This window comes from Somniosus microcephalus, unplaced genomic scaffold (assembly GCF_052327205.1).
Source record: "Somniosus microcephalus isolate GS21.2 unplaced genomic scaffold, FLI_Smic_1.0 unresolved_chr1, whole genome shotgun sequence".
In the NCBI taxonomy this organism is placed as follows: Eukaryota; Metazoa; Chordata; class Chondrichthyes; order Squaliformes; family Somniosidae; genus Somniosus; species Somniosus microcephalus.
In genome coordinates, this window is record NW_028225179.1 from 45,259,667 (window position 1) to 45,281,990 (window position 22,324).

At 52.8% G+C, this 22,324-nt stretch overlaps 1 protein-coding gene across 1 annotated transcript in view; it reads left to right on the top strand.

Annotated features, from left to right (window-relative positions):
- Positions 1 to 797: 797 nt before the first annotated feature.
- LOC147094893 (serine protease 33-like) overlaps positions 798 to 22,324 on the top strand; it is a 55,197-nt gene continuing 33,670 nt past the window's right edge. Inside the window, exons 1-3 of the mRNA XM_085974518.1 lie at positions 798 to 1,465; positions 7,856 to 7,882; positions 19,130 to 19,292. Of these exons, the coding sequence (XP_085830644.1) occupies positions 1,423 to 1,465; positions 7,856 to 7,882; positions 19,130 to 19,292 (233 nt within the window). The 5' untranslated portion in view covers positions 798 to 1,422. The remainder of the gene's footprint in view (positions 1,466 to 7,855; positions 7,883 to 19,129; positions 19,293 to 22,324) is intronic.

Genomic DNA, 22,324 nt, shown 5'->3' on the forward strand with positions numbered 1-22,324 from the left:
GTGGAGGTTACAGAGATAGGGAGGGTTGTAGGGCTGGAGGAGGTTACAGAGATAGGGAGGGTTGTAGGGCTGGAGGAGGTTACAGAGATAGGGAGGGTTGTAGGGCCTGGAGGTGGTTACAGAGATAGGGAGGGTGGTAGGGGCTGGAGGAGGTTACAGAGATAGGGAGGGTTGTAGGGCTGGAGGAGGTTACAGAGATAGGGAGGGTTGTAGGGCTGGAGGAGGTTACAGAGATAGGGAGGGTTGTAGGGCTGGAGGAGGATACAGAGATAGGGAGGGTTGTAGGGTCTGGAGGAGGATACAGAGATAGGGAGGGATGTAGGGTCTGGAGGAGGTTACAGAGATAGGGAGGGTGGTAGGAGCTGGAGGAGGATACAGAGATAGGGAGGGTTGTAGGGGCAGGAGGAGGTTACAGAGATAGGGAGGGTTTAGGGGCTGGAGGAGGTTACAGAGATAGGGAGGGTTGTACGGGCTGGAGAAGGTTACAGAGATAGGGAGGGTTGTGGGGGCTGGAGGAGGTTACAGAGATAGGGAGGGTTGTAGGGGCTGGAGGAGGTTACAGAGATAGGGAGGGTTGTAGGGCTGGAGGAGGTTACAGAGATAGGGAGGGTTGTCGGGCTGGAGGAGGTTACAGAGATAGGGAGGGTTGTAGGGCTGGAGGAGGTTATAGAGATAGGGAGGTTTGTTGGGCTGGAGGAGGATACCGAGATAGGGAGGGTTGTAGGGTCTGGAGGAGGATACCGAGATAGGGAGGAGCGAGGCCACGGAGTGATTTGAAAACAATGATGATCATTTTAAAATCCAGGCAGTTGCTTCACCTGTGAGCCAATGTAGGTCAGCGAGCACTGGGTGGGGTGAACGGGACTCGGTGTGAGTTGGGCAGCTGGGGGCGTTAAAGGATCATTGGAATGTTTGCCTGGATTAAACGTCCCAAAGGCGCTTCACAGAAGCGTAATTCAAAATAAAAAAATTTGACACCGAGCAAATTAAGGAGATACCAGGACAGGGGAACAAAAAACTCGATCAAAGAGGTCAGTTTTAAGGAGCGTCCTGAAGGAGGCAGAGAGCTTTAGGGCGGGGATTTGACGATGCCTTACCTGAGCCACTAGGGAGAGCTCCCACACCTCCAAGGAATTCCCCAGAGAGGAATCACTTTAACTTTCCTGCTGCACACACAGGTACTTACACAGAAACTTAAGTATCATGAGGTAATGAAAACTGGCACACCTCTGATTCCCTGTACTGCGTCAGCTGCCCCACAGGGGGATTTTTCTCCCGGCTATTGCATTGCTGACTTTGATTTGCTGTTTGCACCTCTTACCTGCTGCGTTCTCCGCCCGGATTCCGGTCTCTGCATTCCTCGGGATCAAACAAACTTGACTGAGCCGTTGGGGATCGAGAGGGAACACAACAGTCGACGGTATGAAGCCCTCGCACGGTCTGGTGGCGACGATCTTCGTGACCTGTAAGTGTTTGCTTTACCCGACCCCCTGGGGGACAGTGTGAGGAGTTCGATGTCCTTCCCTTCCAAATGGCTTACAGGAGTGGGTGGGAGAGAGAGAGAGGAGGAAGGGGGGAGGGGAGTTGGTGAAAGACAGGGAAAGGAAGTCAAAAAAACAGAGGTGGGGAGAGAGAGAAGAGGATGAAAGAGCCGAGTAGTGAAATGGAAGGGGGACGGAGAGAGGGGGAACGATTGAGTAAAGGAGGGAGAGAGAGAGGGGGAAGGGGAGAACGGTTGAGTAAAGGAGAGGGAGAGGGAGAACGATTGAGCAAAGGAGAGGGAGAGAGGGAAAGGGAGAACAGTTGAGTAAAGGAGAGGGGGAGAGGGAGAACGATTGAGTAAAGGATAGGGAGAGAGGGAAAGGGAGAACGATTGAATAAAGGAGAGAGAGAGAGGGAAAGGGAGAACGATTGAATAAAGGAGAGAGAGAGGGAAAGGGAGAACGATTGAATAAAGGAGAGGGAGAGAGAAAGGGAGAACATTTGAGTAAAGGAGAGGGAGAGAGGGAAAGGGAGAACGATTGAATAAAGGAGAGAGAGAGAGGGAAAGGGAGAATGATTGAATAAAGGAGAGAGGGAGAGAGGGAAAGGGAGAACGGTTGAGTAAAGGATAGGGAGAGAGGGAAATGGAGAACGATTGAATAAAGGAGAGAGGGAGAGAGGGAAAGGGAGAACGATTGAATAAAGGATAGGGAGAGAGGGAAAGGGAGAACGATTGAATAAAGGAGAGAGAGAGAGGGAAAGGGAGAACGATTGAGTAAAGGATAGGGAGAGATGGAAAGGGAGAACAATTGAATAAAGGATAGGGAGAGAGGGAGAGGGAGAACGATTGAATAAAGGATAGGGAGAGAGGGAGAGGGAGAACGATTGAGTAAAGGATAGGGGGAGAGGGAGAGGGAGAACGATTGAATAAAGGATAGGGGGAGAGGGAGAGGGAGAACGATTGAGTAAAGGAGAGGGAGAGAGGGAGAGGGAGAACGATTGAATAAAGGATAGGGAGAGAGGGAGAGGGAGAACGATTGAGTAAAGGATAGGGGGAGAGGGAGAGGGAGAACGATTGAATAAAGGATAGGGAGAGGGAGAGGGAGAACGATTGAATAAAGGATAGGGGGAGAGGGAGAGGGAGAACGATTGAATAAAGGATAGGGAGAGAGGGAGAGGGAGAACGATTGAATAAAGGAGAGAGAGAGAGGGAAAGGGAGAACGATTGAATAAAGGATAGGGAGAGAGGGAGAGGGAGAACGATTGAATAAAAGATAGGGAGAGAGGGAGAGGGAGAACGATTGAATAAAGGAGAGGGAGAGAGGGAGAACGATTGAGTAAAGGATAGGGAGAGAGGGAAAGGGAGAACGATTGAATAAAGGAGAGAGAGAGAGGGAAAGGGAGAACGATTGAATAAAGGATAGGGAGAGAGGGAGAACGATTGAGTAAAGGATAGGGAGAGAGGGAGAACGATTGAATAAAGGAGAGGGAGAGGGTAGGGGGAACAATTGAATAAAGGAGAGAGAGAAGGAGAACAGTTGAATAAAGGAGAGAGAGAGGGAAAGAGAGAATGATTGAGTAAAGGAGAGGGAGAGAGGGAAAGGGAGAACGATTGAGTAAAGGAGAGAGAGAGGGAAAGGGAGAACGATTGAGTAAAGGAGAGAGAGAGAGGGAAAGGGAGAACGTTTGAGTAAAGGAGAGGGAGAGAGGGAAAGGGAGAACGATTGAGTAAAGGAGAGAGAGAGGGAAAGGGAGAACGATTGAGTAAAGGAGAGGGAGAGAGGGAAAGGGAGAACGATTGAGTAAAGGAGAGAGAGGGAAAGGGAGAACGATTGAGTAAAGGAGAGAGAGAGAGGGAAAGGGAGAACGATTGAGTTAAGGAGAGGGAGAGGGAGAACGATTGAGTAAAGGAGAGGGAGAGGGAAAGGGAGAACGATTGAATAAAGGAGAGGGAGAGAGGGAAAGGGAGAACGATTGAGTAAAGGAGAGGGAGAGAGGGAAAGGGAGAACGATTGAGTAAAGGAGAGGGAGAAAGGGAAAGGGAGAACGATTGAGTAAAGGAGAGGGAGAGGGAGAACGATTGAGTAAAGGAGAGGGAGAGTGAGAACGATTGAGTAAAGGAGAGGGAGAGGGAAAGGGAGAACGATTGAATAAAGAGGGAGAGAGAAAGGGAGAACATTTGAGTATAGAAGAGAGAAGAAAGAGAGAGAGGGGGAAAGGGAGAAAGAGAGAGAGAGGGGAAGGAGGGAAAGTGAGAGAGGAAGAGAGAAGGGGAGCGAGGAGAGACACAGAAAGGTTCAGAGAGAGCTGCGATGCAAGTACATGTATCTCCAGTTTTGTTTTATAATCCAGTATCGCACAACACAAACTGGGGCTGGCTGAAGGCTCCTAGAAAACAAACGAGCTTAACTGTTCAAACAACTCCTCGTGATCAGCAGCACGAGAGGCCAGCGAGAGAGGTTTCATTAAAAAGAATGTGTATTGGAGCACTGCGCACAGTTCTGGTCTCCATATACTGTACCTTGGTTAAACCACACTTGGGGCGCTGTGCACAGTTCTGGTCTCCATATACCTTGGTTAAACCACACTTGGAGCACTGTGCACAGTTCTGGTCTCCATGTACCTTGGTTAAACCACACTTGGGGTGCTGTGCACAGTTCTGGTCTCCATATACCCTGGTTAGGCCACACTTGGAGCATTGTGCACAGTTCTGGTCTCCATATACCTTGGTTAGACCACACTTGGAGCATTGTGCACCGTTCTTGTTAAGTATGTGTATTGTATTGAACAATTAACACAAAGACTTAAACGTATAACTCAAACAGGTCTTTACTGGTTGGAGGTAGGGACTATACATAGGTCTTTACTTCATGCCCACAGGCGGGAACTGAGGGGAGATCAGTACCCACAGTACTATTTATACCCCTATGGCCAGGAGTGGTACTGCGTATCACTACGCCCAACAAGTAGTGCAGTCCTGTCCATAGGTTCAAAGTAGCACACATATTACATACACAACAGTTCTGGTCGTCATATACCTTGGTTAGACCACACTTGGAGCACTGTGCACAGTTCTGGTCTCCATGTACCTTGGTTAGACCACACTTGGAGCACTGTGCACAGTTCTGGTCTCCATATAACTTGGTTAGACCACACTTGGAGCACTGTGCACAGTTCTGGTCTCCATATACCTTGGTTAGACCACACTTGGAGCACTGTGCTCAGTTCTAGTCTCCATGTACCTTGGTTAAACCACACTTGGAGCACTGTGCATAGTTCTGCTCTCCATATACCTTGGTTAGACCACACTTGGAGCACCGTGCAGAGTTCTGCTCTCAATATACCTTGGTTAGACCACACTTGGAGCATTGTGCACAGTTCTGGTCACCATATACCTTGGTTAAACCACACTTGGAGCACCGTGCACAGTTCTGGTCTCCATATACCTTGGTTAGACCACACTTGCAGCACTGTGCACAGTTCTGGTCTCCATATTATAAAAACGATATAGAGGCACTGGAGAAGGTGCAAAAAAGATTCACTGGAATGATACCAGAACTGAGAGGTTATAGCTATCGAGAAAGATTGAACAGGCTGGGGCTCTTCTCTAGAAAAGAGAACACTGAGGGGTGACCTGATAGAGGTCTTTAAGATTATGAAAGGGGTTTCGCTAGGGTAGACGTAGAGAAGATGTTTCCACTTGTGGGGGAGACCAGAACTAGATACAAAGATGGGAGGGTAAGCAGTGAGTGAGGAGTAACTAGTGGTGTTGCGCAGATGCCAGTTCTGGGACCCCAACTCTTTACAATCTATATTAACGATTTGGAGGAAGGGACCGAGTGCAACATATCCAAGTTTGCAGACGATACAAAGATGGGAGGGAAAGCAGTGAGTGAGGAGGACATAAAAAACCTGCAAAAGGACATAGACAGGCTAAGTGAGTGGGCAGAAATTTGGCAGATGGAATATAATGTTGGAAAGTGTGAGGTTATGCACTTTGGCAGAAAAAATCAAAGAGCAAGTTATTATCTAAATGGAGAGAAACTGCAAAGTGCTACAGTACAAAGGGATCTGGGGGTCCTGGTGCATGAAACACAGAAGGTTAGTATGCAGGTACAGCAGGTGATCAGGAAGGCCAATGGAATCTTGGCTTTTATTGCAAAGGGGATGGAGTATAAAAGCAGGGAAGTCTTGCTGCAGTTATACAGGGTACTGGTGAGGCCACACCTGGAATACTGCGTGCAGTTTTGGTTAGCATATTTAAGAAAAGATATACTTGCTCTCGAGACAGTTCAGAGAAGGTTCACTCGGTTGATTCCGGAGATGAGAGGGTCGACTTATGAGGAAAGGTTGAGTAGGTTGGGACTCTACTCATTGGAGTTCAGAAGAATGAGAGGCGATCTTATCGAAACATATAAGATTGTGAGGGGGCTTGATCGGGTGGATGCGGTGAGGATGTTTCCACTGATGGGTGAGACTAGAACTAGGGGGCATAATCTTAGAATAAGGGGCTGCCCTTTCAAAACTGAGATGAGGAGAAACTTCTTCACTCAGAGGGTAGTAAATCTATGGAATTTGCTACCTCAGAGAGCTGTGGAAGCTGCGACATTAAATAAATTTAAAACGGAGATAGACAGTTTCCTAGCTGATAAGGGAATTAGGGGTTATGGGGAGCGGGCAGGGATGTGGACATGAGTCTAGGTTCGGATCAGCCATGATCCTATTGAATGGCGGAGCAGGCCCGAGGGGCCGTATGGCCTACTCCTGCTCCTACTTCTTATGTTCTTATGTTCTTATGTGCCATCAATATACGATAATCACTGATAAATCCAATAGGGAAATTTCTTTACCCAGAGAGTGGTGAGAATGTGGAACTCGCTACCACAGGGAGTGGTTGAGAAGAATAGCATAGATGCATTAATGGGGAAGCTAAATAAACACACGAGGGAGAAAGGAATAGAAGGATATGCGGATAGGGGTTGGGAGGAGGCTAAACACCGGCACAGACCACTTGGGCCGAATGGCCTGTTTTCGTGCGTGTTGCTATTCTTGGTATCGCTGCCAAGTTGGTGTGACCTATTCTGCCCAACTGTGAATTACTGCATGCCAATCATTCCACACTTGGTGTGTCATTCATGGAGATAGCGTTCCCGCTTTTGGTGGGGGGAGGGTTCACAGCCGAGAACAATGGACTGGCTTCCAGTGGGATGTACCTGCGTCGATACCAATGTTCCCTCTAAGATACACAGCCGCGCAGTGCCCTGGAGCTCCCGTGCATCCTGCTCGTCGGCTTTTAAATAGACAAAACCACACATGCGTGGAATTTTGAATGGGCCGGGCGGCCACCCCCCCAAAAAAATTTAAAGGGACCATTGGTTGCTTCCTTTAAACCCGGCATCGTGAAGGGGAGGTGGGGCTGTATAGCCCTGGTAGAAACCCATCAAGGTCAAGGTACACCATGCATAAAGAGACTAAGCGGACCTCCGCAAACATCTGAGACTTGGGTTAAGATCGCCCGAGGGCAGAACACCACAGTCAAACCGATATATAATAACACAGTGTGTTACCAGGTATAATGCTCCTGTATATATTATATAATAACACACCGTGTGTTACCGGGTATAACGCTCCTGTATATATTATATATAATAACACACCGTGTGTTACCAGGTATAACGCTCCTGTATATATTATATAATAACACACCGTGTGTTACCGGGTATAACGCTCCTGTATATATTATACAATAGCGTGCCGCGCGTTACCGGGTATAATGCTCCTGTATATATTATACAATAGCGCGCCACACGTTACCGGGTATAACGCTCCTGTATATATTATACAATAGCGCGCCACACGTTACCGGGTATAACGCTCCTGTATATATTATACAATAGCGTGCCGCGCGTTACCGGGTATAACGCTCCTGTATATATTATACAATAGCGCGCCGCGCGTTACCGGGTATAAAGCTCCCGTATACATTATACAATAGCGCGCCGCGTGTTACCGGGTATAACGCTCCCGTATACATTATACAGTAGCACGCCGCGCGTTACCGGGTATAACGCTCCTGTATACATTATTCAATAGCGCGCCGCGCGTTACCGGGTATAACGCTCCCGTATACATTATACAATAGCACGCCGCGCGTTACCGGGTATAACGCCCCCGTATACATTATACAATAACAGGCCGCACGTTACCGGGTATAATGCCCCTGTATATATTATCCAATAACACGCCACGTGTTACCGGGTATAACGTTCCTGTATATTATATAATAACACACTGTACATTGATAAACCTGTATTTGTCATCAATCTTGATCTGGGTTTTGTGTTTGTTGGGCTAACTGTTTTCTCCATTGCAGGTTTCCAGTGGTGTCAAGGTGAACTGAGTAAGTAAAAAACTTTTATAATTGACAGCACCAGAGCTCCTATGTTGGCAGAAATGATCCTCAGTATTTTGTTTGCAGTCATTCTGGCCTCATCAACTTGTGTTGGTGCTTTTAACAATTCCTGTATCTCTATTCTCACCAACTGAAGTGGATAAGAACATAAAGGGCTAGATTTTCAGTTGCTTGCGCCAGCAGTTAGCGCCTTAAGAGAAGTGATTTTCGGGCGCTATGCGTGTAGCGCCCGGGCGCAGCGCAGTTTGCGCCCCGCCCCAAATTAAGTTGCCCGTTAGCGCCGGCGCAAAGTTTAGCGGCCGCCCGGATGCGCACGCAGAAAATGACGTCACATCCTCGTGCAACGCCCTTTGGCCGCCCCGAATCCAAACTTCAGTCGGACCGCCCCATTGTGCAGCTGGCGTCCGGAGCGTTTGTAAAATGGAACGCAACACACCCTGGGGAGCGCAAATTAAAGGTCACTCCTCCTGCACTATAAAAGGCAGTCTGCATGTGTTGTGTGGAAGGATCCAGTGTGTTGTTGTGAACGGTGTATTTATGTTTCCGTCCTCCTCCTCCTCCCCCTCCCCCTCCTCCTCCTCCTCCTCTCATCATCATCATCATCATCTTTTCCCCCCCAGACTCTGCCTTTGAAAAAAACACATGCACCCTTCCCCTTTAAGAGCTCACTGGCACCAGAGTGTCTGCCGTGCGCTGCGCCCGAGCTCGGGTGTTGCGCTCTGCACCGCCGGCTTAGCGCCTAAAGATAGTAGTGGAACGCCTCTTTTAGCGCTCCACCAACCTCTTAGGGCGAAGCCACTGAATTTCCGGCAACGGGGCGCTACTTTGGGGCGGGCGCTAACTTCGGGCGGGCGCTAAGGTTAGCGCCCCAAAACTGTCTATACTGAAAATCTAGCCCATCGAGTGCAGTCAAAATATTGAGGGAGCGCTCCACTGTTGGAGGGTCAGTACTGAGTGAGTGCCGCACTGTCGGTGGGGCAGTACTGAGGGAGCGCTGCACTGTCGGTGGGGCAGTACTGAGGGAGCGCTGCACTGTCGGAGGGGCAGTACTGAGGGAGCGCCGCATTGTCGGAGGGGCAGTACTGAGGGAGCGCCGCATTGTCGGAGGGGCAGTACTGAGGGAGTGTCGCACTGTCGGTGGGGCAGTACTGAGGGAGCTCCGCACTGTTGGAGGGGCAGTACTGAGGCAGTGCCGCACTGTCGGAGGGTCAGTACTGAGGCAGTGCCGCACTGTCGGAGGGTCAGTACTGAGGCAGTGCCGCACTGTCGGAGGGGCAGTACTGAGGCAGTGCCGCACTGTCGGAGGGGCAGTACTGAGGCAGTGCCGCACTGTCGGAGGGGCAGAGGGGCAGTACTGAGGGAGTGCCGCACTGTCGGAGGGGCAGTACTGAGGCAGTGCCGCACTGTCAGAGGGGCAGTACTGAGGGAGTGCCGCACTGTCGGAGAGGCAGTACTGAGGCAGTGCCACACTGTCGGAGGGGCAGTACTGAGGCAGTGCTGCACTGTCAGAGGGTCAGTACTGAGGGAGTGCTGCACTGTCGGAGGGGCAGTACTGAGGGAGCGTGCATTGTTGGAGGGGCAGTACTGAGGGAGCGCCGCACTGTCAGAGGGTCAGTACTGAGGGAGTGCCGCAGTGTCGGAGGGGCAGTACTGAGGCAGTGCCACACTGTTGGAGGGGCAGTACTGAGGGAGCGCTGCACTGTCGGAGGGGCAGTACTGAGGCAGCGCCGCACTGTCGGAGGGGCAGTACTGAGGCAGTGCCGCACTGTCGGAGGGGCAGTATCGAGGCAGTGCCGCACTGTCAGAGGGGCAGTACTGAGGGAGTGCCGCACTGTCGGAGAGGCAGTACTGAGGCAGTGCCACACTGTCGGAGGGGCAGTACTGAGGCAGTGCTGCACTGTCAGAGGGTCAGTACTGAGGGAGTGCTGCACTGTCGGAGGGGCAGTACTGAGGGAGCGTGCATTGTTGGAGGGGCAGTACTGAGGGAGCGCCGCACTGTCAGAGGGTCAGTACTGAGGGAGTGCCGCAGTGTCGGAGGGGCAGTACTGAGGGAGTGCTGCACTGTCGGAGGGGCAGTACTGAGGGAGCGCTGCACTGTCGGAGGGGCAGTACTGAGGGAGCGCTGCACTGTCGGAGGGGCAGTACTGAGGGAGTGCTGCACTGTCGGAGGGGCAGTACTGAGGCAGTGCCGCACTGTCGGAGGGTCAGTACCGAGGGAGTGCTGCACTGTCGGAGGGGCAGTACTGAGGGAGCGCTGCACTGTCGGAGGGGCAGTACTGAGGGAGCGTTGCACTGTCGGGAGGGCAGTACTGAGGGAGCGCTGAACTGTTGCAGGGGCAGTACTGAGGGAGCGCCGAATTGTCGGAGGCGCAGTACTGAGAGAGCGCTGCACTGTTGGAGGGGCAGTACTGAGGGAGCGCTGCACTGTCAGAGGGTCAGTACTGAGGGAGCGCTGCACTGTCGGGGAGGGCAGTACTGAGGGAGCGCTGCACTGTCGGAAGGGCAGTACTGAGGGAACGCTGAACTGTTGCAGGGGCAGTACTGAGGGAGCGCCGAATTGTCGGAGGCGCAGTACTGAGGGAGCGCTGCACTGTTGGAGGGGCAGTAATGAGGGAGCGCTGCACTGTCAGAGGGTCAGTACTGAGGGAGCGCTGCACTGTCGGGGGGGGGCAGTACTGAGGGAGCGCTGCACTGTCGGAAGGGCAGTACTGAGGGAGCGCTGCACTGTCGGAAGGTCACTACTGAGGGAGCGCTGCACTGTCAGAGGGTCAGTACTGAGAGGGCGCCGCACTGTCGGAAGGTCAGTACTGAGGGAGCGCTGCACTGTCTGAGGGGCAATACTGAGGGAGCGCTGCACTGTCGGAGGGGCAGTACTGAGTGAGTGCCGCACTGTCGGTGGGGCAGTACTGAGGGAGCGCTGCACTGTCGGTGGGGCAGTACTGAGGGAGCGCTGCACTGTCGGAGGGGCAGTACTGAGGGAGCGCCGCATTGTCGGTGGGGCAGTACTGAGGGAGCTCCGCACTGTTGGAGGGGCAGTACTGAGGGAGCGCCGAATTGTCGGAGGGGCAGTACTGAGGGAGCACTGCCCTGTCGGAGGGGCAGTACTGAGGTAGTGCTGCACTGTCGGAAGGTCAGTACCAATGCAGCGCCGCATGTTCGGAGGGACAGTACTGAGGGAGCGCCGCACTGTCAGAGGGGCAGTACTGAGGTAGCGCTGCACTGTCGGAAGGTCAGTACTGATGGAGCGCCGCACTGTCGGAGGGGCAGTACTGAGGGAGCGCCGCACGTTCGGAGGGGCAGTACTGAGGGTGCGCCGCACGTTCGGAGGAGCGGTACTGAGGGAGTGCCGCAATGTCGGAGGGGCAGTACCGAGGCAGTCCTCCGACAGTGCAGCACTCCCTCAGACGTCGACTTTCAGATGAGACGTTAAGCCGAGTGCCCTGTCTGCCCTCTAACGTGAATGTAAACTCCCACATGACTATAATCAGTCAGGACTGTAAAAATCCTGGTTATCAACAGGCTCGTAATACCTGCTATCTAAAGCTCTGCCCAGTTTCACCATCCTATTTAATTAGCCTTGGTTGACGCCAAGTGTATTATTTACATTTTATTACTTCCTTATAGCTCTGGAGTTAGCTTTCTGCCTTTATCGCTTAGTTATTCATTTCTCTTTCCGTTTTAAGTTTGGCAGATTGTTAATCTACCACATAGGTCCATTCCCAGCTCAGTCCATTCCCAGCTCAGTCCATTCCCAGCTCAGTCCATTCCCAGCTCACGCCGATCCCAGCACACTCCGATCCCAGCTCATTCCGATCCCAGCTCAACCCATTCCCAGCTCACTGCGATTCCAGCTCACGCCATGTCCAGCTCACTCCATTCCCAGCCCACTCCATTCCCAGTTCAGTGCGATCCCAGCTCACTCCATTCCCTGCTCACTCTATTCCCAGCTCACTCCAAGCCCAGCTCACTGCGATCCCAGCTCACTCCATTCCCAGCTCACTCCATTCCCAGCACACTCCATTCCCAGCACACTGCGATCCAAGCTCACTCCATTCCCAGCTCACTCCATTCCCAGCTCACTCCATTCCCAGCACACTGCGATCCAAGCTCACTCCATTCCCAGCTCACTCCATTCCCAGCTCACTCCATTCCCAGCACACTGTGATCCTAGCCCACTCCATTCCCAGCACACTGTGATCCTAGCCCACTCCATTCCCAGCACACTGTGATCCCAGCCCATTCCATTCCCAGCACACTGTGATCCCAGCCCAATCCATTCACAGCTCACTGCGATCCCAGCTCACTCCATTCCCTGCTCACTCCGACTGACTGAGGGGCACTACAGCGGGAACGGCACATTGTTTGAGGGTCAGTACTGAGGGGGCACCGCACTGTCGGAGGGGCAGTGCTGAGGGCGCGCCGCACGTTTGGAGGGGCAGTACCGAGGGAGCGCCGCACTGTCGGAGGGGCAGTACCGAGGGAGCGCCGCACTGTCGGAGGGGCAGTACCGAGGGAGCGCCGCACTGTCGGAGGGGCAGTACTGAGGGGGCACCGCACTGTCGGAGGGGCAGTGCTGAGGGCGCGCCGCACGTTTGGAGGGGCAGTACCGAGGGAGCGCCGCACTGTCGGAGGGGCAGTACTGAGGGTGCGCCGCACGTTCGGAGGGGCGGTACTGAGGGAGCGCCGCACTGTCGGAGGGGCAGTACCGAGGGAGTCCTCCGACAGTGCAGCACTCCCTCAGGTGTCGTCTTTCAGATGAGACGTTAAGCCGAGTGTCCTGTCTGCCCCCTAACGTGAATGTAAACTCCCACATGACTATAGTCAGTCAGGGCTGTAAAAATCCTGGTTATCCGCAGACTCGCATTACCTGCTATCTAAAGTTCGGCCCAGTTTCACCATCCTATTTAATAAGCTTTGGTTGACGCCAAGTGTATTATTTACATTTTATTACTTCCTTATAGCTCTGGAGTTAGCTTTCTGTCCTTATCGCTTAGTTATTCATTTCTCTTTCCGTTTTAGGTTTGGCAGATTGTTAATCTACCACATAGGTCCATTCCCAGCTCAGTCCATTCCCAGCTCAGTCCATTCCCAGCTCAGTCCATTCCTAGCCCACTCCATTCCCAGCTCAGTCCATTCCCAGCTCAGTCCATTCCCAGCTCAGGCCGATCCCAGCACACTTCGATCCCAGCTCATTCCGATCCCAGCTCAACCCATTCCCAGCTCACTGCGATTCCAGCTCACGCCATGTCCAGCTCACTCCATTCCTAGCTCACTCCATTCCCAGTTCAGTATGATCCCAGCTCACTGCGATCCCAGCTCACTCCATTCCCTGCTCACTCTATTCCCAGGTCACTCCAAACCCAGCTCACTGCGATTCCAGCTCAATCCATTCCCAGCACACTACGATCCCAGCTCACTGCGATCCCAGCTCACTCCATTCCCAGCTCATTCCATTCCCAGCACACTGCGATCCAAGCTCACTCCATTCCCAGCTCACCCCATTCCCAGCTCACTCCATTCGCAGCTCACTACATTCCCGGGTCACTCCAAACCCAGCTCACTGCGATTCCAGCTCAATCCATTCCCGGCTCACTCCATTCCCAGTACACTGTGATCCTAGCCCACTCCATTCACAGCACACTGTGATCCCAGCACACTGTGATGCCAGCCCACTCCATTCCCAGCTCACTCCATTCCCTGCTCACTCCGACTGACTGAGGGGCACTACAGATGGAACGGCACATTGTTTGAGGGTCAGTACTGAGGGAGCACCACACTGCTGGAGGGCAGTACTGAGGGAGCGCTGCACTGTCGGAGGGGCAGTATTGAGGGAGCGCTGCACTGTCGGAGGGGCAGTATTGAGGGAGGGCTGCACTGTCGGAGGGGCAGTATTGAGGGAACACTGCACTGTCGGAGGGGCAGTACTGAGGGAGCACCGCACTGTCGGAGGGGCAGTACTGAGGGAGCGCTGCACTGTCGGAGGGGCAGTATTGAGGGAACACTGCACTGTCGGAGGGGCAGTATTGAGGGAGGGCTGCACTGTCGGAGGGGCAGTATTGAGGGAACACTGCACTGTCGGAGGGGCAGTACTGAGGGAGCACCGCACTGTCGGAGGGGCAGTACTGAGGGAGCGCTGCACTGTCGGAGGGGCAGTATTGAGGGAGCGCTGCACTGTCGGAGGGGCAGTATTGAGGGAACACTGCACTGTCGGAGGGGCAGTACTGAGGGAGCACCGCACTGTCGGAGGGGCAGTACTGAGGGAGCGCTGCACTGTCGGAGGGGCAGTATTGAGGGAACACTGCACTGTCGGAGGGGCAGTACTGAGGGAGCGCTGCACTGTCGGAGGGGCAGTATTGAGGGAACACTGCACTGTCGGAGGGGCAGTACTGAGGGAGCACCGCACTGTCGGAGGGGCAGTACTGAGGGAGCGCTGCACTGTCGGAGGGGCAGTATTGAGGGAACACTGCACTGTCGGAGGGGCAGTACTGAGGGAGCACCGCACTGTCGGAGGGGCAGTACTGAGGGAGCGCTGCACTGTCGGAGGGGCAGTTTTGAGGGAGCGCTGCACTGTCGGAGGGGCAGTATTGAGGGAACACTGCACTGTCGGAGGGGCAGTACTGAGGGAGCACCGCACTGTCGGAGGGGCAGTACTGAGGGAGCGCTGCACTGTCGGAGGGGCAGTATTGAGGGAACACTGCACTGTCGGAGTTGCAGTACTGAGGGAGCACTGCACTGTCGGAGGGGCAGTACTGAGGGAGCGTTGCACTGTCGGAGGGGCAGTACTTAAGGAGTGCTGCACTGTCGGAGGTGCAGTACTGAGGGAGCGCTGCACTGTCGGAGGTTCAGTACTGAGGGAGCGCTGCACTGTGGGAGGCGCAGTACTGAGGGAGCGCCACACTGTCGCAGGGGCAGTACTGAGGGAGCACTGCACTGTCGGAGGGGCAGTACTGAGGGAGCGCTGCACTGTCAGAGGGGCAGTACTGAGGGAGTGACGTACTGTCGGAGGGGCAGTATTGAGGGAGCGCCGCACTGTCGGAGGGGCAGTACTGAGGGAGCGCTGCACTGTCGGAGGGGCAGTACTGAGGGAGCGCTGCACTGTCGGAGGGGCAGTACTGAGGGAGTCCTCCAACAGTGCAGCACTCCCTAAGGTGCCATCTTTCAGATGAGACGTTTAACCGATGGCCCTGCCTGCCCTCTAACGTGAATGTAAACTCCCACAAGTATATTGGAAGAAAATCAGTGAGTCTTTAATGGAGTGAGTCAGGGCTGAGATATTTCTGATTTATGTTATCATCAGGCTCGCATTACCTGCTATCTAAAGCTCGGCCCAGTTTCACCATCCTATTTAATTAGCCTTCGTTGACGCCAAGTGTATTATTTACATTTTATTACTTCCTTATAGCTCTGGAGTTAGCTCTCTGCCCTTACCGCTTATTTATTCATTTCTCTTTCCGTTTTAAGTTTGGCAGATTGTTAATCTACCACATAGGTTCATTCCCAGCTCAGCCCATTCCCAGCCCACGCCATTCCCAGCTCAGTCCATTCCCAGCTCAGTCCATTCCCAGCTCAGGCCATTCCCAGCTCAGGCCATTCCCAGCTCAGGCCATTCCCAGCTCAGGCCATTCCCAGCTCAGGCCATTCCCAGCTCAGCCCATTCCCAGCTCAGCCCATTCCCAGCTCAGCCCATTCCCAGCTCAGCCCATTCCCAGCTCAGCCCATTCCCAGCTCAGCCCATTCCCAGCTCAGCCCATTCCCAGCTCACTGTGAACACAGCTCACTCCATTCCCAGTTCAGTACGATCCCAGCTTACTGCGATCCCAGCTCACTGCGATCCCAGCTCACTCCATTCCCAGCTCACTCCATTCCCAGCTCACTGCGATTCCAGCTCAATCCATTCCCAGCTCATTCCATTCCCAGCACACTGCGATCCCAGCTCACTCCATTCCCAGCTCACTGCGATCGCAGCTGACTCCATTCCCAGCACATTGCGATCCAAGCTCACTCTATTCCCAGCTCACTGCGATTCCAGCTCACTCCATTCCCAGCTCACTCCATTCCCTGCTCACTCCGACTGTCTGAGGGGCAGTACAGCGGAAACGGCACACTGTTTGAGGGGCAGTACTGAGGGAGCACCGCACTGTCAAAGGGGCAGTACTGAGGGAGCGCTGCACGGTTGGAGGGGATGTACTGAGGGAGCGCTGCACTGTGGGAGGGTCAGTACTGAGGGAGCGCCGTACTGTCGGAGGGGCAGTACTGAGGGAGCGCCGCACTGTCGGAGGGGCAGTACTGAGGGAGTGCTGCACTGTCGGAGGAGCAGTACTGAGGGAGCGCTGCACTGTGGGAGGGTCAGTACTGAGGGAGCGCCGCACTGTCGGAGGGGCAGTACTGAGGGAGCGCTGCACTTTCAGAGGGGGCTGTACTGAGGGAGCGCCGCACTGTTGGAGGGGCAGTACTGAGGGAGTGCTGCACTGTCGGAGGGACAGTACTGAGGGAGCGCTGCACTGTCAGAGGGGCAGTACTGATGGAGTGCTGCACTGTTGGAGGGGCAGTACTGAGGGAGCGCTGCACTGTCGGAGGGACAGTACTGAGGGAGCACTGCACTGTCGGAGGCTCAGTACTGAGGGAGCGCTGCACTGTCGGAGGGGCAGTACTGATGGAGCGCTGCACTGTCGGAGGGGCAGTACTGAGGGAGCGCTGCACTGTCGGAGGGGCAGTACTGATGGAGTGCTGCACTGTCGGAGGGGCAGTACTGAGGGAGCGTTGCACTGTCGGAGGGACAGTACTGAGGGAGCGCTGCACTGTCAGAGGGGCAGTACTGATGGAGTGCTGCACTGTCGGAGGGGCAGTACTGAGGGAGCGTTGCACTGTCGGAGGGACAGTACTGAGGGAGCGCTGCACTGTCAGAGGGGCAGTACTGATGGAGTGCTGCACTGTCGGAGGGGCAGTACTGAGGGAGCGTTGCACTGTCGGAGGGACAGTACTGAGGGAGCGCTGCACTGTCGGAGGGACAGTACTGAGGGAGCACTGCACTGTCGGAGGCTCAGTACTGAGGGAGCGCTGCACTGTTGGAGGGGCAGTACTGATGGAGCGCTGCACTGTCGGAGGGGCAGTACTGAGGGAGCGCTGCACTGTCGGAGGGGCAGTACTGAGGGAGCGCTGCACTGTCGGAGGGGCAGTACTGAGGGAGCGCTGTACTGTCGGAGGGGCAGTACTGAGGGAGCGCTGCACTGTCGGAGGCTCAGTACTGAGGGAGCGCTGCACTGTCGGAGGCTCAGTACTGAGGCAGCGCCGCACTGTCGGAGGGGCAGTACTGAGGGAGCGCTGCACTGTCGGAGGTGCTGTGAGACTGAGGCCACGTCTGCCCTTTCAATTGGTGAGGTTCCAGTGGGTTGGAAAACCGCAAATGTAACGCCCCTATTTAAGAAAGGAGGGAGACAGAAAGCAGGAAACTATAGACCAGTTAGCATAACATCTGTCATTGGGAAAATGCTGGAGTCCATCATTAAGGAAGTGGTAGCAGGACATTTAGAAAATCATAATATTGTCAAGTAGAGTCAGCATGGTTTTATGAAAGGGAAATCATTTTGACAAATTTGCTGGAGTTCTTTGAGGATGTAACGAGCAGGGTGGATAAAGGTGAACCAGTGGATGTGGTGTATTTGGATTTCCAGAAGGCATTCGATAAGGTGCCACATAAAAGGTTACTACACAAGATAAGAGCTCATGGGGTTGGGGGTAATATACTAGCATGGATAGAGGATTGGCTAACGAACAGAAAACAGAGAGTCGGGATAAATGGGTCATTTTCAGGTTGGCAAACTGTAACTAGTGGGGTGCCACAGGGATCGGTGCTGGGGCCCCAACTATTTACAATCTATATTAGTGACTTGGATGAAGGGACTGAGTGTACTGTGGGCAAATTTGCTGATGATACAAAGATAGGTGGGAAAGCAAATTGTGTGGAGGATGCAAAGAACCTCCAAAGGGATAGAGATAGGCTAAGTGAATAGATAGGGCAAAAACCTGGCAGATGGAGTTTAATGTGGGAAAATGCGAGGTTATCCACTTTGGTAGGAAAAATAAAAAAGCAAATGATTATTTAAATGGGGCGAGATTACAAAATGCTGAGGTACAGAGGGATCTGGGGGTCCTCGAACATGAATCACAAAAAGTTAGCACTGCAGATACAGCAAGTAATTAGGAAGGCAAATGGAGTGTTGGCCTTTATTGCAAAGGGAATGGAGTATAAAAGTAGGGAAGTCCTGTTACAACTGTACAGGGCGTTGGTGAGACCACACCTGGAGTACTGCGGACAGTTTTGGTCTCCTTATTTAAGGAGGGATATACTTGCATTGGAGGCAGTTCAGAGAAAGTTCACGAGGTTGATTCCGGAGCTGAAGGGGTTGTCTTATGAGGAAAGGTTGAGCCTATAATCATTGGAGTTTAGAAGAATGAGAGGGGATCTTATTGAAACATATAAGATTCTGAAGGGGCTTGACAGGGTAGATGCAGAGAGGATGTTTCCCCTCGTGGGGGAATCTAGAACTAGGGGGCATAATTTCAGAATAAGGGGGCATCCATTTAAATGGGAAATGAGGAGGAATTTCTTCTCTCAGAGGGTCGTGAATCTTTGGAATTCTCTTCCCCAGAGAGCTGTGGAGGCGGAGTCATTGAATATATTTAAGGCGGAGACAGACAGATTTTTGAAAGGTCAGGGAGTCCAGGGTTATGGGGAGCAGACAGGGAAGTGGAGTTGAGGCCAAGATCAGATCAGCCATGACCTTATTGAATGGCGGAGCAGGCTCGAGGGGCCGAATGGCCTACACCTGCTCCTATGTCTTATGTTCTTATGTAAAATCGAACAACACTATTGGAAAAGTCAAATGATCTGGACATTGCTGTGTGTGGGAGCTTGCTGTGCGCAAATTGTCTGCCGCGGTTCCTATGTTACAACAGTGATCAACCTTCAAAAAGTACTTCATTTGTTGTGAAGCGCTTTGGGATGTCCTAAGGGTGAGAGAGGCACGATAAAAATGCAACTATTCCTTTTTCCATTTCTCACCCGGACCCAGAGGGGGAAAGGACCTGTGTCTAATGCACTGTGACACCCGGTCCCAGAGGGGGAAAGGACAGTGTATCTAACGCACTGTGACACCTGTCCCCAGAGATGTAATAGATTCAAAATTTGTTCTGCTGTTTATTAAGCGGTTCTGATTTCTCCCATTGATCTTGTAGCTTGCGGTCGTCCTGTGATAGCGAACCGGATAGTGGGTGGCAAGGACTCCAAAGAGGGGGCGTGGCCCTGGCAGGTCAGCATCCACGATGTCGCAACTCACATTTGTGGAGGTTCGCTCATCGCATCCAAATGGGTCTTAACCGCTGCGCACTGCGTCATCAAGTAAGTCTATCCTAGGATCGTAGAAATTTACGGCCCACAGTGAGGAGCTCTATCATACAGCGTTTAATCAACGGCTTAGGATGTTACTGCGGTGACAGAGTCTGCGAATGTACTGCTGATCGAATGGTTTAATTCCTCCCGTTGGCCCTTTCGCCGCATATTTATCCTCCCACACACAGGGCAGGAAAGGCCCAGGCTCCATCCCCGGCCTGTGCTGAGTAAGGCTGATCTCACACCCAGTGTGGGACTGAGCCCCACACACACACATGGAGCAGGAAAGGCCCAGGCTCCACCCCCGGCCTAGTGCTGAGTAAGTCTGATCTCACACCCAGTGTGGGACTGAGCCCCACACACACACATGGAGCAGGAAAGGCCCAGGCTCCATCCGCGGCCTAGTGCTGAGTAAGTCTGATCTCACACCCAGTGTGGGACTGAGCCCCACACACACACATGGAGCAGGAAAGGCCCAGGCTCCATCCCCGGCCTAGTGCTGAGTAAGTCTGATCACACACCCGGCGTGAGACCGAGCCCCGACACACACACACAGAGCAGGAAAGGCCCAGGCTCCATCCGCGGCCTAGGGCTGAGTAAGTCTGATCTCACACCCGGTGTGGGACTGAGCCCCACACACACACACACAGACCAGGAAAGGCCCAGGCTCCATCCCCGGCCTGGTGCTGAGTAAGTCTGATCTCACACCCGGTGTGGGACTGAGCCCCACACACACACACACAGACCAGGAAAGGCCCAGGCTCCATCCCCGGCCTGGTGCTGAGTAAGTCTGATCTCACACCCGGTGTGGGACTGAGCCCCGACACACACACACAGAGCAGCCATCCCTTGCCTAGTGCTGAGTAAGTCTGATCTCACACCCAGTGTGGGACTGAGCCCCACACACACACATGGAGCAGGAAAGGCCCAGGCTCCATCCCCGGCCTGGTGCTGAGTAAGTCTGATCTCACACCCAGTGTGGGACTGAGCCCCACACACACACACAGACCAGGAAAGGCCCAGGCTCCATCCCCGGCCTGGTGCTGAGTGAGTCTGATCTCACACCCGGTGTGGGACTGAGCCCCACACACACACACATGGAGCAGGAAAGGCCCAGGCTCCATCCCCGGCCTGGTGCTGAGTAAGTCTGATCTCACACCCGATGTGGGAACATAAGAACATAAGAAATAGGAGCAGGAGTCGGCCATACGGCCCCTCGAGCCTGCTCCGCCATTCAATAGGATCATGGCTGATCTTCGACCTCAACTCCACTTTCCCACCCGATCCCCATATCCCTCGATTCCCCTAGAGTCCAAAAATCTAATCGATCTCAGCCTTGAATATACTCAAAGACTCAGCATTCACAGCCCTCTGGGGTAGAGAATTCCAAAGATTCACAACCCTCTGAGTGAAGAAATTCCTTCTCATCTCAGTCCTAAATGACCTACCCCTTATCCTGAGACTATGCCCCCTAGTTCTAGACACTCCAGCCAGGGGAAACAACCTCTCAGCATCTACCCTGTCAATGCCCCTCAGAATCTTGTATGTTTCACTGAGCTCACCTCTCATTCTTCTAAACTCCAGAGAGTATCGGCCCCTTCTACACAATCTCACATCATAGGACAGCCCTCTCATCCCAGGAATCAATCTAGTGAACCTTTGCTGCACCGCCTCCAAGGCGAGTATATCCTTCCTTAGATAAGGAGATCAAAACTGTGCACAGTACTCCAGGTGTGGTCTCACCAAGGCCCTGTACAATTGTAGCAAGACTTCCTTACTCTTATACTCCAACCCCCTTGCAATAAAGGCCAACATGCCATTTGCCTTCCTTATTGCTTGCTGTACCTGCATGCTAGCTTTCTGTGTTTCTTACATGAGGACACCCACATCTCTCTGAACACCAACATTTGAAAGTTTCTCACCATTGAAAAAATATTCTGTTTCTCTATTCTTCCTACCAAAGTGAATAACCTCACATTATACTCCATCTGCCACCTTACTGCCCACTCAGTCTATCTATATCTATGTGCAGACTCTGTGTTCTCCTCACAGCTTACTGTCCCATCTAGCTCTGTATCATCAGCAAACTTGGATACATTACACCCGGTCCCTTCATCTAGGTCATTAATATAGATTGTAAATAGCTGAGGCCCCAACACTGATCCTTGTGGCACCCCACTAGTTACAGCCTGCCAACCTGAAAAAGATCCGTTTATCCCTACTCTGTTTTCTGTCTGTTAACCAATCCTCTATCCATGCTACTATATTATCCCCAACCCCATGAGTCCTAATCTTGAGTAACAATAATTTATGTGGCACCTTATCGATTGCCTTTTGGAAATCCAAATATACTAGATCCACTGGTTCCCCTTTATCTACCCTGCTAGTTACATCCTCAAAAAACTCTAATAAATTTGTCAAACCCGATTTCCCTTCCATAAAACCATGTTGACTCTGCCTAACCATGTTATGATTTTCTAAGTGACTTGCTACCACTTCCTTAACAATGGATTCCAGCATTTTTCCGACGACTGATGTCAGGCTAACTGACCTGTAGTTCCCTGTTTTTTCTCTCCCTCCTTTCTTGAGTAGCGGTGTTACATTCGCGACCTTCCAATCTGCTGGGACCTCTCCAGAATCTACGGAATTTTGGAAGATCAAAACCAATGCATCCACTATCTCTTCAGCCACCTCTTTTAGAACCCTAGGATGCAGGTCATCAGGCCCAGGGGATTTGTCGGCTTTTAAGAACATAAGAACATAAGAAGTAGGAGCAGGAGTAGGCCATACGGCCCCTCGGGCCTGCTCCGCCATTCAATAGGATCATGGCTGATCCGAACCTAGACTCACGTCCACTTCCCTGCCCGCTCCCCGTAACCACTAATTCCCTTATCAGCTAGGAAACTATCTGTCTCCGTTTTAAATTTATTTAATGTCGCAGCTTCCACAGCTCTGAGGTAGCAAATTCCATAGATTTACTACCCTCTGAGTGAAGAAGTTTCTCCTCATCTCAGTTTTGAAATGGCAGCCCCTTATTCTAA